The sequence below is a fragment of the Anopheles maculipalpis genome, chromosome 3RL (genome assembly GCF_943734695.1).
Source record: "Anopheles maculipalpis chromosome 3RL, idAnoMacuDA_375_x, whole genome shotgun sequence".
NCBI lineage: Eukaryota > Metazoa > Arthropoda > Insecta > Diptera > Culicidae > Anopheles > Anopheles maculipalpis.
Window position 1 is genome coordinate 63,343,203 of NC_064872.1, and position 16,555 is coordinate 63,359,757.

At 41.3% G+C, this 16,555-nt stretch overlaps 3 protein-coding genes across 13 annotated transcripts in view; 1 reads left to right on the forward strand and 2 right to left on the reverse strand.

Moving 5' to 3' along the window:
* LOC126563129 (coatomer subunit zeta-1) overlaps positions 1–16,555 on the forward strand; it is a 558,371-nt gene that overhangs the window by 70,490 nt on the left and 471,326 nt on the right. The window lies entirely within an intron of this gene.
* The window catches only part of LOC126561377 (trafficking protein particle complex subunit 11), a 411,048-nt gene that overhangs the window by 18,313 nt on the left and 376,180 nt on the right, over positions 1–16,555 (reverse strand). The window lies entirely within an intron of this gene.
* The window catches only part of LOC126561459 (collagen alpha-1(XVIII) chain), a 191,481-nt gene that overhangs the window by 9,017 nt on the left and 165,909 nt on the right, over positions 1–16,555 (reverse strand). For 7 of the 8 annotated variants that reach the window (XM_050217618.1, XM_050217620.1, XM_050217617.1 and 4 more), the window contains 3 exons: positions 13,998–14,123; positions 11,656–11,682; positions 7,259–7,389 (listed from right to left, as the gene is read on the reverse strand). In XM_050217618.1, the coding sequence (XP_050073575.1) occupies positions 7,259–7,389; positions 11,656–11,682; positions 13,998–14,123 (284 nt within the window). The remainder of the gene's footprint in view (positions 1–7,258; positions 7,390–11,655; positions 11,683–13,997; positions 14,124–16,555) is intronic. The other variant, XM_050217616.1, reaches the window with a different exon arrangement.

Genomic DNA, 16,555 nt, shown 5'->3' on the forward strand with positions numbered 1-16,555 from the left:
ATTTGTTGTGGGATATGTACATGGAGTTAGTAAAATACTTGGGATTTACATGCATTAGATAGTGTAGGAAGGAATTCTTGCCTGTTCTCTAGCAGTTGGGGCAGGCTTTTTTTTAATTATTTCATTTCGAGACATGTTTCTACGAATGAAAAATGCTAGAAACTATGCGTTGGCGTAGTGCAAAGAATAAAAAAGATTACAGTCGATAGAACTAAAGAAGGTCAAAAGGAAAAAATGCACGATGTGCTCAACAAAACTTCCAGTGTAAGTTCCGGCATTGTTTCTGTTCCATGTGTGCTGTTTGTAGTACATCATCTCCATTATAGAGCTTCTGATTTTTGGTAGCCTTCACATGCCCGAACCCAGCATCGAATCCCGTCCGAACTGGATTCCCGTTTAAAGGACTTCCTATCCAGCTTTGCGTAAAACAAAGTCAAAGAAAGCAAGAGCAATGCCAGGTAACGAGATAAGGTAAAGAAAAATTAATCATAAAATTGTCCTTGCAATATTTCTATTTCATATACACTAGCAGCAACTGTTAAGCTAAACATGTGGTAAGGCGAATTTGAAAGAGAAAGTGAAAGAGAAAGCTAGAAACCCGCAAGTCAGTCGGAGCGAAATGGAGCAAAAGACAGCTGAATGATGTCAGTTGAAAACAGTCTTGTGATTGTTCTGACGGATAATCGACGCAAGCGTATAACTATTGTTGAAAAAATTGGAAAAAGTCTGCAAAAAGTGGAAAATGTTTACAGAGGTCACGACAAGGTCTAGCCTAGTTGTTAAGCTTTTAAGCTGCAATGGACTATTAAAATTCGGATATTAATCTCAAATATTCTGTGCGGAATCCTGATCCAGACCAGAGTAGAAAATAAAAACTAGCTCTAAGATTTGAAGGAAGACATTATCCAACCGGCATGTCATAGCAGTTCGTTTCGCGAAGCAAAAGAGAGGAAAACGTATTTCAACTGCCTCTTATCAGATTTGAAAATTCGAAATCACATTCTATAAACTTTTCAATACAGCTTCACTCGAATGATTCGCGCTCAAGGGAGGTCAGGGGGAGGCCTCAGCGCGAGACAAACCCACACCACATCGATATCGAAAGCACGGTCACGGTCTGTCGGTCGGTTGGCCAGATAATTTGCATTTTCATCTTTCCCACCACCGCTGACGGCGGAATCGCTGCAGCACCGGCAAGAAACGGATGCATTCGGATGTGCTGTCCGATGTTCCGTTTTCTTCCATTTGGTCGTTGCAGCGTGGCAGTATTTGGTTTAATTTTGTGGTCGCTTTTTCCGCAACGGCCGGTCGGGAAAAGCCCGTTTACGGCATTCGATTGCCGTATGTATGTCTTGAAGAGGGAAAGAGTCTTTCGTAGCGTGTGTATTACTACCGTACCTAAACCGAGTGAGGTTTGAAGGAGAGGGGAAGTTTGACAACGGTGTGCCTGTTTGAATTTGTGTTTTGTCGCAACAACATCCGATACGGCTCAGTCAAAGCGAACTTTCAAAACTTCGAATGCTGAAACCGTAGCTGACGTACACGGTAGTGTTAGTAGTAGTAAGTGGTTCGATGTTCGATGCCCGAAATTGCATCCTAATTGGATTGACGTTGAGTGGGACTTGGGTTTCCGGTGTTTCTACAGGTCACACACCGCATCAGGCATCAGGCAAAGACCACCACAGTGGTTAGTGTTAATTTTGTTATGGTCAGTTTTTGCAGCATAAAATACAGTCTTGTCGATAGTTGTGGTGCGGTAGCGTACAATCACTCCCCATACGGTCATCCTGGTATGAGGCACACAAATACTTATTTACTCTTCACACCTCGTACGGAAGGTGAAATATGCTGCATGCCTTGCGGGTCTTGCGGACCAGAGGTTGAAAATCGAATCGATCGAAAGGGTCAAAAGAAGCTAACGACAAAGCACTGTGAGGGTTGAAATGCGAATTTTCGAATGTGGTTTCAATTGAAGAGGATCAGTTTTAATTATTTTCCAACAGCGTTACGATGGGTAGTTTTGCTTGCTAAAACTGAAAACTGAGAAAAGAAAAACACACATTTCTATTCCCAACTCGTAGTGGGGTTGAAAACTTGAACGGCTTTTTGTACGGTAAATATGAATCGAATGTGTATCGTTTGTGTGCGTATTTCATTTACACCGATCGTATTTGGGGGTGATGTTAGAGTAGATGATTAGTTTGCTTTTCATAGTAGAAATACCTTTACCAGATTGGTTTTAGGTGGCAATTCAGAGCAGCATCTGAATAAAAGAAGGGAATCGAAGATTTTATATGAAAAGAGTCATGCAAATTGGAAACCCCTTAAGCGGTTATTACACGAAGGATTTTGCAGTGGCATTTTTCTGTTAAAATGGGTTTGACAGATAAATAAATCTCGGCCTGAAATTCCGACAATTCGACATGTACCATTCAGATTTCGTTTCGGCCAGCTTTTTTCTGACAAACAAGAGAATATTGTTTATATTGTTGTAGTGTTATTTTCCTTCGCTTCATTTATCTGATATAGTTGTGCATTTTTATAGGTTTGTCGAAGATGTTATTTTGAATTTCAATGCTTTATTTTCTATTCAACCAGAAAAAAGCGGCGATCGAACTGGGCTAAAAGCATGCCTATTGCGGAAATACCTAAAAGAAAATACCTATTGCGTTACATATATGGTAGCAGAGCTGAGGGTAGAGCCAATAGATTGGTTACCATTGATTCATTGAGATGAGGATTCTTTCTTGTGGCAGGCATTTATCTGTCAAACGACCAGTTTGATGGGAAAAAGCCAGAGGTGAAAAAATCCCGTGTGTAATAACCCCTTCAGGCTACAGCGCAACTATCAGCCTGAAAGTATGCAATGCACAGCATGAAAAAAAATTGATTCAGAAAGTTCGCGTTGGCCGATAAATCTTGTTCTTGGCTTAACGACCTCTAAGGTCATGTCGGCCATCGAAAGGTTTACCAGACTTGCCGAAAGCAGGTATTTGGTTAGTCAGTCCTCACTACGGAGGGACGTTGCGGATGGGATGTAAACCCCGATCCTGCCGTTTAAAGGCCGATAAATATTTTTACTAATTTTTGGTTTTATTGCATATCGGGTTAATATTGTTTATCATTTTATTAAGAATATCAATATCTCGGGCACAGCAAGAAGTATGTGGCTGTGGGGATGGATTCCACGATGTGAATCACCTTCTGTGGTCCTGTGTGGAATTTGAAATTGCCAGACACGCCTTGTTGAGCGCATTCGAGCATATCGGAAGACGGCTGGGTACAGAAAGAAGAGAGGTGTTGGCTACCAGGGATCTCATGTGGCCAGAGCCAACGGTCTTATCCTATGATTCCACGTCCTCATTACAGAGTTTCTCAGGTCATAGAGCAGGAGATGTTTGGAACAGTGAGGGATTTTGGTCTGAACAATAATAAGACGTATTGTTCGGATTATTATTCCAGAATTCCGGAATTCCAGCAAAAAAATTATTATATACATTTTTATTTTATGTAAATTTCTCAGAATCAGAACCATCAATTCGAATAACTGTCCTAAACAATAAGTCGAAGCTAGTTAAATTAAATCACTCTCTGAGGAACCATACTGCAATATCGATGCAGAATTGCAGAATGCAGATTTTTTCCCAGAATATTCAGAAAATAATTATTGGTAATAAAAAGGAAATCAACCTTCCGTGCGAAGTATCTTACTTAATAAAACCAAAAATTCACAAGAAAATGTTAGCAGCACCCATCCGCCAAAATCACACATTGCGTCACCTTTCTACCAGGTGCATGAATTTCCATGGTGTCTAATATTGGCACCACTCTCGCTTGCCCAGCATGTTGCTCGCGTGTGTCTTTTGTTACTGGCGGCAATGCGTATCGGGTTTTTACTTTTAAGCTTCTGAACGTTGAAAAAGCTCCTTCTTACGCTCTGTGGAGTGTCGGAATTGATATTTCGTTTGGTGATGTGGTTTTGATTCATTACAGTTTTGCATAGGCGAACCGCATTTCTATGGACCACCACCACGAGTCGTCCTCACAATAGTTGACGCAAAATTTAATGAAGCCATCGTGCTAACACAGGACGATAATAGTTTACTCCCACACACACGCGACACACACACACACACGGCTTATCGAATCGAACTGATGTGTAGGATGAAGTTTTCACGCTCCTTTCACGCAAAGGGAAAAGCGAACAATTCATCTCTCCTAGCAAGTGTGGTTTTTGGCAGGGGCAAAAACCCTAGTGCTAACCACGCGGGTCGCGGGTATGGGAATTTTGTCTATAAATTCAAACTGTTTCTCCTTTTGTGGCAGAAGTAGCAGCAGCAGCAGCAGCAGCAAAAAAAAAGGGGGAATGCGAACCAACCACGAAAGCTTCGCTTCGTTTACATTCGACGGATAATCTGTGTTGGGGACGGTTTTCCGGTGTGCCCGTTTTGCTGTGTAGATGAGACGATGGTGTTGTTGCAAAACAGCTTATCCGCCGGTAAACGTATGCTGCACGAGCAGAAAAAGCAGCTGACTTTCACCGGGGTGGAAGGGTGCACGTGTACGGCTGTGGTATTTAAATCTGTTTTTCCCTCCCTTTTCAAACTCTCAGCTAAACTAAAACGTGACATAGGTGGGTGTTTCCCAGCGAAAGGTTCGCACTCACGCTGATGCAAAACATTCGCTAATTTTAGCATAAGTTTCGCACGGTGCGAACGGTAAGGTAAAGTGGCCGGACCAGGCAGGCGGTTACTTATCTCACGTTTTCAATTTTCAAAAAATGCCTCACGAAAGGAACGGGCGGAGAAAATTACACCCAACAATATTTGGCCGCATGGTAAGAGCTTTTGCAAGAAAGAGAGCGAAAGAGAGAGGAACGTTGGGGAATGATTGTTTCACCGCGCAAACGAGTCGAGTGATTAACATTTTGTTGCAGTGAAAGTTTACTGTTGTGCGTCGCATGGGAACAGCAAGTCCTTCCCGAAATAATGTAGCTCCAGCGGTCCTAGTTGAGTGGTTGAAAATAGACGCAAATGAATGACACTCGAAATTAGATTCGAAATGACCGGTGATGTGTCAAAATGAAATTTAACTAATTTTGTAATGCCGGGCGAAAAAATAAAATAAATAAACGGAAATTAAAATGGCTATATAAAGAGCTGCTGGCGAGATTGTTCGTGCGAATGGTCGGGCAACTAAAGTCGACTAGACGACCATTTTGTACAAAGGGAAAAAGTTATCCCGATCGCTTGCGCAAAAAAAAAACCCATTCGGACGGTCGGTCGGTTGATTAATTAGGTGCCGGGTTTTGTTACGGTCGACAGGGAAATCTCATCCTCTCGCCCAACCGGCACTGTCTGTTTCTCGCTTCGATTTTTTTTGTAATTTATTTTGCAACTTGTAGTTGTCGAAAATCGTCCTGGTAAAGCATTTCATTTGAGGTATGGTTGTGAAAAAAAGCAGGAGATATCGTTTTTATCCTATGACTTCCCTTCATTGATAGTGAAAAAGAGCAAAAGCTCGAGCGATAGAGTGAGCGGGAGAGAGAGAGAGAGCTGCTAATGGGTAACAGCAACAATGCGTTGAAGTTTAATTAGAAGAATGAGTTTTCCCGGTTAATTTTCCCTGGGATTACACGTCTGTCTTTTTGCTCGTGTTTTTACCACAGCCGTTCCGTGAATAAGTAAAAAAGAGAGAGAGAGATAAAAAATGGCTGTAAATTGGTGAAGGATTAAAATACATTTACGGCTCTCACTAGCAAGCATTATGGTAGGATTATCGTCTGGGTGGTACGAGCAAGAGGAACAGCTCGCTATTGATACTGTGCGTTGTTAATCTAGTTAATTTTCACAATTTAACTGTGGTTAGTGGTGTGGAATGTGCGTGAAAGTGTTGCCGGGAAAGTTTTGACAGAAGGTTGGCAGTGGGTGGTAATAATTAGTAAATTGAATTGAAAGTTGCCACTATTGGCGAGGTGAATTTTTCACTGAAAAATAATAATGAAAATGTAGCGGTTTTGTGCATGGAATATGGTAAGGGATGGTGTTTTTTTAAATTTTGTTTTGCATTTAATTATTTTTCAACCTTGTATCGTTCGTGTTTGAAACAATTGTTTCTCAGGTACACAATGAAAAAAACTGATAGAAATTAATTGTATTTTGATATAACATTCTAACATCAAACCATTTCGATGGAGACGCCTGGTTGTTGATAATATTCAACAAAAACAAAAACCGAGAAAATATTGTAAAACTGTTTGTTCCTATGTAATTTAGTTAAACACTCTCCTACAGTGTATGCTACATGCTGGAAAACATTCCTTTGCCAACGAAATTTTGTTACTAATTAACAGCATTTCTGTTTCGCCCGCTCGTTGGTGCCTTTTTTTTCTCATGCTTGAAGAATTTAGAACAACGGCATTCGATTGATTAACAAAAATGCCAACGCAGGCGTCACTTTTGTGAAACGACGCCTCCAATTCATACTATCAAGCGGAGAAATGGCAATGCTAGAATGTTTATTTCCAGTAATGTTGGTTTGTTTTTCGAACGACTCTTGGCATGCGGGAATAATTGCAAATTGGTCGATCGTTGAAGCTGAGGAATGTTTTAAGTTTGGGGTAATTTTAGTGTTGGTGTGTTTTGTTTTTTTTTGTTTGAAAAGATTAAAGAGAGCATACACTGCCATCCGCAACACAGGCAGGTCTCACTTGATTTGGAGCTTTTATCTGTAAAGCAGTGTATAAATTTAGTCTCTAGTTAAGCTTTCGAGTGGCAAAGCAAAGAAAGATCGAAGGGAGTGGAAAGAAAGGAAAAATAATAAAACAAAGAAACGTTCCAAAATAAACGACGTGCTGCTACCGATGCTAAAATCGTCGACCAACTCTTACGGTGGCTCTGCTCTGCTGTACGGATTTTATTTGATTTACGTGATTTAGCGTCCAGCAGGGAGATTCCAGCCCTCTAGCAGCACCCTCTCCGGGATTTCAATGCTCTCGATGTGATTGCGTTAGGCGTTGCCGAGTGCTCGATTTTGGAGGTGTTCCAAAATCCAATGAACAGATTGCACTGGAACGAATTTAGTTTCGCGCGATGGAAAAGCAAACGCAAAAGGAACCCCCCCCCCCCCCCGCACCCCCCCCCCCCCCCCCCTTTGGGCTTCACATCATGCGAGTGTGAAGACGAATTTCTTAAACGTTTTGACCACCGGATGGGGCCGGTCGGTTGGAAGGGATGATGAAAGAGGCGGACACACTTACCTCGACGAAAGGAAAGCTCTAAACGTTCCCAGGAGGCCGGCACGGCGTGCTTGTCGATAGCACGCGAAGTCGGCACCACGGATGCCCTGCATATCGCCCGGGTACGGTTCGTTAAGTGCTGCCATCCGCAACTGAAACGTGGCGAGAGGAAAGAAAGAAGAAAAGGCAATGAGAAAACAATCTAAACATATACGCTGTGAGAGAAAAAAAACTTTAAAAGTACACAAAAATCGGCAGAAGGGCAGCAGAAAATTAAGTCAGAAAACGCGATTGCAACGCAGCGAATAGTTGTGGACAAATAAAGCGTACAGTTTAGAATCTAAAGAAGAGCTTGCTCTCGTCTTAGCTCTTCAGCTTTAGCATTTGTTTAGGAAGAAACAGCTAGGAAAAAATCCATCTAAGTATAGGCTTTCTATCGCAGACATTGGCATGAAGAACGGGAAGAGGGGGAGGGGGGGGGGTAGGTTTGAAGGGGAAAAAAATACGTAACGGAATAAGGAATTCGGCGCAATGCAAATAAAGTCGAAAATGGCGAATATGAATGAAGAATGAAAAAAAAAATGTCCCTTCAGACGGAATAAGATCTCCTTTTTCATTCTGTCCACACCTCGACAGAAAAAGTTTCGAGGAAATAATCAAATTATCATAAAAATAAAGATTTTAAAACGACGACCGGCCAGGGTGAAGAACTTTACTTGGGTTAGAAAAAATGGAATAGCAGCAAACAAATAGCTCCGCTTCGTTCTCTTCTGCTTCCACATTTTTTGCTTCTGGCTACGAGGAAAATTGACCGAACCGTTCCGGATGGGTAGGAGCAATCAGCATTTGCCAATTCAATCGATGCGCAGAATGTTCACAGCTTCCATCATAATGGACGGCACCGGATTTGCTTGGCTCATCACTTAGCCTGACCTAAGCGAAAGATTTGGTGGATTTGGTGGACTCGCGTCAAATCAAGGCTAGGGATCGATTAAACGCGGTAAGGCAACTTGCACCGGATGAGGTGAGGTATAAGAAAAAATAGCAACGCTAGCAGTGTTTTCGCCGGTTGTTGCTGTTGGATGAATTGCGAGCGAGAGTTGGATTATAATTTAATTGCAGACATTTGTATAATGCCGTTACATTGATTTCAAACCCGCTAAGCCTAGCAATTAAGGTTCGATGTTGATTAACAAAAGGTATTGTTATGCTTGATAACAGTCATTTGTTTGTAGTTTAAAAGTGGCTCTAGCGGCACAACGATAGATTTTTGGTTTTAAAATCGACAAATGATTATGAGCTTTAAAACAATAGAAACAGATCACATTATTTCAATCCACCAAAGCCGCATTGTCATTAGGGTTTTACTCGTTTTCGTGCATCACCGGACCTGGACTTTATGCCTTTCGACCCGGGATCAAACCGATTATGATCAGAGTTAAAATGAGTAATTTAGTTGCCCGTAAGCTTGAAGGCAAGATATGTTTAAGCACGGGTTTTTTAGGTTAGTATACCTAGTAATTATTTCTATTTCAGATTAAGGGAAGAATTAAATACATCATCGAACCATCCATAACCCATTAGCAGCAAAGTGAGAGTGATTAAGAAAAGAGTTATAATACTTTCTTCACCAAAAGAAACCCAAGCTAAACCAAAGGTTCTAGAGTCAAAAGGAGAAATAGACTAGAGGGAATGATTGGTGATATCTGTACGGTGGATTGCTGGATTCCTTGATTTAGTTTGCGGCGACTGATTGTGGGGCAACAACGACTGCGGCACGTGTTGAGGATTCCGGACTCATGCCCCACCAAGAAGGTGCTCGTCAGCGACCCGTTCGGCACGAGGCGTAGAGAACCACAGTGAGCTCGTTGGCTGGATCAAGTGGAGTCTAACCCGTGGGAGAATCGGATGTAGTCTTGGATGGAGGACTGTAGCCCAGGACAGGCGAAAAAAAAAGTAGAAACCACTAGAAGAAAGGCGGGACCTAGTGATCGTTAAGCCATGAAAAAAGTACGAAATAAAGACAGATAGAACTGCGTATGCAAAACTATACAAATCTTTATTACACAAAACATATCAGAATCTTGAAATTAAAATATGCAACCAGCATTACAACCAAACGTCGGATGAACTAAAAATTGTGTTTGTTTCGACAAATTTCGTTAGCGAAACAATGACGTCTATTCGACATATGTGTTACTAAAACGTGACTATAGAAAATGATTATAATTCCCTTATTCTTTTCGCATTCCAAAAAAAAGGCATAGCATTGTGAAAACATTTCTCCACCACTCGCAATTAAACATTCACAACGGGTTAATGATGTTTACCGTTGTTGGATGAAAATTCGTGCACACATGTCCCTCCACTGAGAAGCGAAAGTTCAGGAGTGAATCGCATTTAATTAAAATCGAATCGAAAACTACATTTCCCCTAGCGTAACGAGCAGTGTAACCCGTCAGCAATTCTATCTGTTACAATAAAAATCGTTTCACCAGCTCATTCGACTCTGAACACTCGTGTCAATTGGTAATTGCTCATTTTCAATTATGCGCCAAGTACAATCGAAACAATCGATGCTTGCTTTCGGCCCCCATTTTTCCTACCTACACTTAATAGGAGCGCATTGTTGTTGCTGTAACGAAATGCGTAAACGTAATAACAGTAATCGATGAACGCATTATTTAACACAAATATACAGCACACAATCACACATGCATATCGTTGCTGTACGCCGTGCCTTAAACGCTGCATTGCGCTGTAATCATCTGCTCTCGTACCGGGAGGTAATCATCTCCCGGCACTTTATCTGTTTCATAGAGCAGGAGAAAATAAATCATCCCCTTATCGCCTATCATCGTCAGCAGCACAGCTCTATCCCGCTTGTCCCGGCGTACCGTTCTCAAACGTGTACGGAAATGGTACTTTTTTCCGAGAAGTGGTCTTTGGTTCTGGAAAATTGTACACCACACTCGACGCTTCTTCACTCATTGTGTGGTAGTAGGATCGCGTAAAGCAATACGAAATACGGTACACGATTTCGGTTATAAAATTACGATTATTATCATAAATTACGATGGTAATAAATGTTGGCGGGCTAAGGTGAGGAAGGATGAGCATTTTTCTGCCCAATATCATTTGCTCTCGATGATAGCACACGAATCGGTGAGGTTCTTTCCTAGATTCTTTGCCTGAGGAAGCGCAATGATCTTTGCTCTGCACTGATTGTCTCTCAGAGGGCAGACACAAGCACAGGCTACGTTTTCCTCTAGCAGGGAATGTTTGCAATCAACCGAATTTGTAGCAAAGATCAGACCAGGGCAATGGAGCAACGACGCACGAGATATGGCACAACGGAATGAATCCCTCCACTGCCTAGAAAATCGAAGCGAGTGGAAGGTCAGCAGTAGCTTCCGGGACTTCTGTTGGGGGGGTTTATTTTCTTCTCTTTTCGTAATTTCTATACCTCCCTCTTAATTCATCCAGTGGAGTACAGGGCATACACTTGCACCGATTTATCGGCTTAAGGCATTTTTTGTCGCACAGTTAAAAAAAAACAAGAAGAAAATAAATTTTTCGCTCTTCTAATAATCCGGAACGAAGTGGAGATTTATTTAAAGCAAATTTAAGTGTGCCAAATTCGTTTGGGAGTGGGGACGCCTGGTCGTTCGTAACAGCAGAACAGAAGAACTAGCGGACGCCTCCCGCTACACGGTTGATGTAGCGCTGCCGTATATTTCATTAAATATTTGCGAAAAGTTCATCCAAGTGTGAGGAATGTTTTGGCGTAAGCAGCACCAGCAAGGCCAGCAAGCCACCGAACTGCGCCGCGTGTAAATCGTACGCCAAAACAAAAGCGCCAAGGAAATGGTGGTGCGCGTAGCGCAAGTCCGTGCAAACTAATCAAACAGAAAGCGAACGGCAATAATCACAACCACCGGGGGGCATAATGCTATTATTTGGCTCTAGCAAACGATGGAACGCTTGCTTGTGTGGAGGGAATTGAGAAAAAAGCGAAAAACAAAACCAAAAAATGAGCAGCAAATGGAGGCGCCTGGTCGTTCGTCCTCTCTGGCGCGCTGGGTAAGATAGATATCGAAAAATGAATGCTTGAATAAATAAAGCAACAAAGTCAAGAAGGAACAGAACGTTTTTCTTCGACGGTGCAGTAGAAAGAAGAGAAACAAGTAAAAGAAAAAAGAGTAATGGTACGAAATCGACAAGTAATCGGTGAACAAGTCACAGCGCCAGGAGTTGGATGCATGGGGAGAAGACAAAACAAGGAAGGAAAATATTTTGCGAACACTTTAGCTGAAGTAGAAGAGGCTTCGAGGGAAATAAAACACAACAAACAGGACACAATACACGCAAAACCCCGGAAAACTGAGCGGGAAAAATCATCTTGGGAAAATATTTACCGACTCGTACTCCGGCGTGGCGGTGAACTGTATGCCACGCAGCGAGCGTAACGCGCGATGACAGCGTAACGGGTGGACACGATGATGTCGTTGTTTTTGTCGGTGTCGGGCAATGACGGTGAAGGTTTTTATTTCCATTGTACACATTTATGCAGTTAGTTTGTTGTTATTATATGGCATGCCGTTGAAGTGATCGTTGTTTTATTTGTAGTGTACATTTGGGCCGGTGCCGTCGTAGTCGTTGTTGTACGGCATTAGGTTACGTTCGTTAGTAAGATCCGGTTGGTTGTGTTTTTTTTTTTGCATGTGGTTAAGTTGTGTAAATGGTCGCCGAACATTGTTAGTGGTACGGGTTGGCACAAACAGTGTAAAGCAGCATGGCAGGTAATCCATGTGAGGAAAAAAGTGAAGCAAATGAGAAAGAGAAAATGGATTAGTTAAAGACGAAGAAGAATTTTGTTAGGTTAGTTATTCCTAGGACAGGTTCTATTTTTTTTCTCTCTAATATTTATGTATTATAGTATCACTTTTAGTTTTGTCTTTCGAAGCAAAGTTTACTACACGAAAAAGGGTCGTCTGTCTACTGGCGAAAGTAAGGCACACCACTGTTCACCTCCAGAAGCGTCATGTTATGGTTTCGCTTCTTTATATCGTTAGAATTCGCACGCAAAGTAAGGCATTTCGGGCAGTGAAGTGTACAGCACTCCAACGAGTGAAATAAACGAGGCAAAAATATGAAAATATTATCCCTCGGCTTATCGGTTATGTGTGGATGGTGTTTGGGCCATAAAGCATGCAGAGGAGCGATGGGACTGTTGAAGGATGTATCCTGGTCACGCCGCCAGGGATGAAATCGGGCCGAAGTGTACAGTAAAGCTAAGGTTTACCGTTTCATGGGAACGTAAAAGGACACTTCAAACAGAAGAACAGAAGGGAAGAATGTGATTTTTATTTACCAACTGCTCAGCACCGAAAAGCTTAATGGTACCGTCGAGCGCTTTGTCCGGCAGCTCATGGAGGGAGTTTGTTGTTTTCTTTTTGCCTTATGATTCATATCAGAGGTGAGTAACAATTGAGAGCTTAGAAGGAATGTTTAGGTACATAAGTAGTTAAAAGAAGGGGTATTTGGGAAGCATACGGACATAGTGACATATTTATTTAAAAAAAAAACACAGCTGCTCAACCCTACATGTAAGCTCATAGCGATAGATGATGACGTCTACTACACGTCTATGAGTAGAACAGTGTCTAACCATGACGATAATAGAAACTAGCGATGAAAAAGAACAATGAATAAACAAAATAAAACCCGTCTCTTTATCGTACTCTCTCTCTCCCTTTCACCAAGGAGAAACACATAACAAGAGGGAAAAACAAAAATTTCTGTGGATGCATACGCGCGAGCAGCGTAATATAATGAAGAGCCCGCTTTAAATTATAAATATTGGATTATTATTCCAGCCCAAAATGGAACATAAATTCCAACGACAGCGATTGCACAATAAATTTTCCCCGTTCTACGTAATCGTCGAGTCGAGTTCGTGTGTCTGTGTACGTTGTGTGTGCGGACAGACAGTTCGCTTCCGGGACAGCAAGCAGAGGAAACGAATTGTTTTCTATTTGTTTTTCCTCCCTTTTTGTTTTACGAAACTGTTTGTTTGTTGGGTCAAGCTGTGACGACACAAAAGCGTTTTGGTTTGGTGTGTGTGTGTTTTGATTGTCAAAAGCGATAAGGCGATGTGTATAAAAATCGCCCAATTGGAAATGAAATGGAACTGGACAATACATTCGATTTGACCGACGGTACAATGGTTGATCCGTTTTTTTCTGATTCATATGGAAATAAAACCGAAAGGATTGTTGTTAGCAAATAGTGCAGTTGGCTTTTGGTCGAACTAATACTCATACGAGCTTATTGTTTGATTCGTTGAAAATTTTGATTTTTTGAGGACAAACGAAAACTGCTCAAAGCTGACAATTCATTTCGCCATCAGCTTACATCAGCTTACAGGAAATGGCGATACTGGAATTTTGGTAGTTCTGATGTTGGACAGCTGTTAGTTGGGAAGAGAAGGCAAGAAGCTCTGGAAGGGTAACTCAAATAACTGAATTATTAAAATGGTAAGTAATAGAATCAATCATAGAATTTGGACTGAATTTTACAAAATAATCTAGAAAGCAAGAAATTCGAGGAACAACTTTTAACTCTGTCCGTTGCTTGTTTGCTTCGTCATTAGAGTTGGTTGCCTTTCAAACCACTTCTTCGTAGTGTTAGCCACAGTCGGAACAGTCTACAAACATTATTTACCGGGATCCAAATAACCTTTAAACCCGAAACTTACCACGGAGCCATCGCCCGGTTGTGGAAGGTTGTGGATGAGATTCGATGCCTGCAGGTCGGCACGCTGCGGTGGTACGATGGTGGTGGTCGGCGGTGGCACCGTTGCAATTGGCACGAGCGTTCCGAGCTGTGAACGAAGCAAGGGAAGTAAAACCGTTGTTGATCAATATTATTACGAAGCGAAAACAACCAACCGATACAAGGGTCAATCACCGGTCTCCTGGCTTGGTAAGAAAGGGGTATCAGATGAAGGCACGGGCAAAGGAAATACGGTAGGAAATTTTACCGATAACAGCAGGTTTTGAAGGATGACCAATGGCCACTGGCGGAAATCGAATCAAAACAGTTTATTTATTTATGTAAAATATTTATCGATACAGAACGGTTCAATGGTCGCAAGGTAGGGCACTTGATTAGTGGACAACGAGTAGAACGAGGCATGATGGACGGGAAGCCGATCGTGACTAATATGAGTTTCATGTTATTTGCAGGCCCATGAATTATGTACGAGCCAAACAGTAACAGCACTAATTGGCGTGTTTGTTTGGGTTGAGCGTAGTGGAAATTTTCATTAAAAATCGTTCTTCTGTTATCAACTGCATCAAACGACTATTTCTTTGTGTATTGTGTCGATATTCTCTATGACACCTGGACGAAAATAATTCCCCTAGTTGAATGGTTGGATTATAAAACTTCTTTAATAGACTAGGTTATAACTCACGAATAAATATAATATACCTATATTCTTATATTCTTTTACCTATTTCTGAACACTCATAGCGACGTGTGCTACGTTTTGCATATATTTGGGCGTTTTTCTCGAGCCTTACCGATTTTTCAGAGATATTATGCCTGAATAATTTCGTTATTGAACTATGATGATCTATGAACTAGATCGGGCAAGTCTAGTCAAATGTTTTCCTAATACTTTACAAATAGTTAAGTTAATATAATGTTAAAAATTTGAAAATAGAACATAGAGTCCTTGACAATATTGAATCCTCTTCAGCCTGAACGAAAGTTCGTGCCTAAACGACTTCTAAGGTCATGCCGGCCATCGAAATGGCTTACTAGACTTGCCGATATCGCGCAGTTGATTAGTCAGTCCTCACTACGGGGGGACGGTCCGGATGGGATGTGAACCCCGGTCTTGCCGTTTGAAGACCGTCGCCGCTATCGCCAACACCATCGGCCCACCCCGGTGGACGAAAATAAATCAACAAAAATGTTTTTTTGGTATTATTTTTTCGCAGAGAGCTTTTTCATATGCCTGCTTTTGAATTTTTGCTCCTTGCTGTAAGATAATATAGGTGCTCTCTTTCTCTTTCACACGAAGCTGTGTAATGCCTGAATGAATATGGTTTTGCAGATTATAAAAATATATATTTGCATTGTCCTTTGACACACCACTGGTAAGCAATGTAAAACGTTGTGATTTTTAAAGTAAATGAAACATGTCAACTATACATGAAAAAGACAGCACAGTTACAGTGTAAAATTTTTAAGCCCCATTTGGTCTTTTTCTACCTACGCTTTCCCTGCATAGCCTTTGTTTTACGTTATCCTTTTCATATTGTTCGAAAAGAAAAATTAACCCTACATTTTCCATTCATGGGTTAGTTGTCGTAAAAACGAAAAATCATACCCTTCGTTGGTCCAGTACGTTACAAACAAAAGTTCCCTTTGTTACACCGAGCCATTGCACCCGAGCGTGGAGCGTTGCACAGTTTACGTGTAATCAGGTTTTGGTTTGGAAATTCGAACAAAAATTCTCGCTTGCTCGTTTTTCGAAAGGATCGTGAACAAATTGGAGGTTTATGATTTTCTTTAGAAGGCGATCGAGCTTCCGCTGGGAGAAAGCATGATGATTCTACTGAGGGTGAAAATGCAAAAGGGATTTAAAATGCATTTTTTCCTTTCCACTGCTAGAAGCGCTCACCATACACGTTTGCACCTGTTCACTTGTAAAGCATCTTTTGGGTGAAAATTGCGGTCTCGGGTAGCTGTTTCATACTACCAGAGGGTGGCAGCGCAGCATGATCTTTCATCTGCGAGCACAGTTAATCTTCTGTCGTGTGAATTGCTTCTACGCTTGTTTAATGTGCTGGAACACGGCAAGACTATTAATTATTATCCTTCGGGCGCGCAGAAAAGGATTAGTGCTGAGCTTAGTGGGTAGTTCTGAGCGTGTATGTATTGTGGCTTTCATTGGTCAAGTATCTGCCCTGTTTTTATTTTCCAGATTATTCAGCTGTACAGTTTATGTAACCTACAAACTCGTTATCTGCTGCAAAACAAAAAAAAAGCTTGGATGAATGCAGAAGAATCATATCTAATAAAGTAATGCAAATATATAAAAACCCCTATTTCAATTAAAGTGTTAGTCCAACATACTATTTTCATCTACCTATATTCTGATCTTTTAATCATTTGTTTCACCAATGTATCATCGATGTGTGAATATGTGAATATCGAATATGTGTGAATAACAAATTCAAAATAAAATTGGAACCAGAATCTGATCGGAACCTGTATTTAATTTACAATCTAAACGCATCA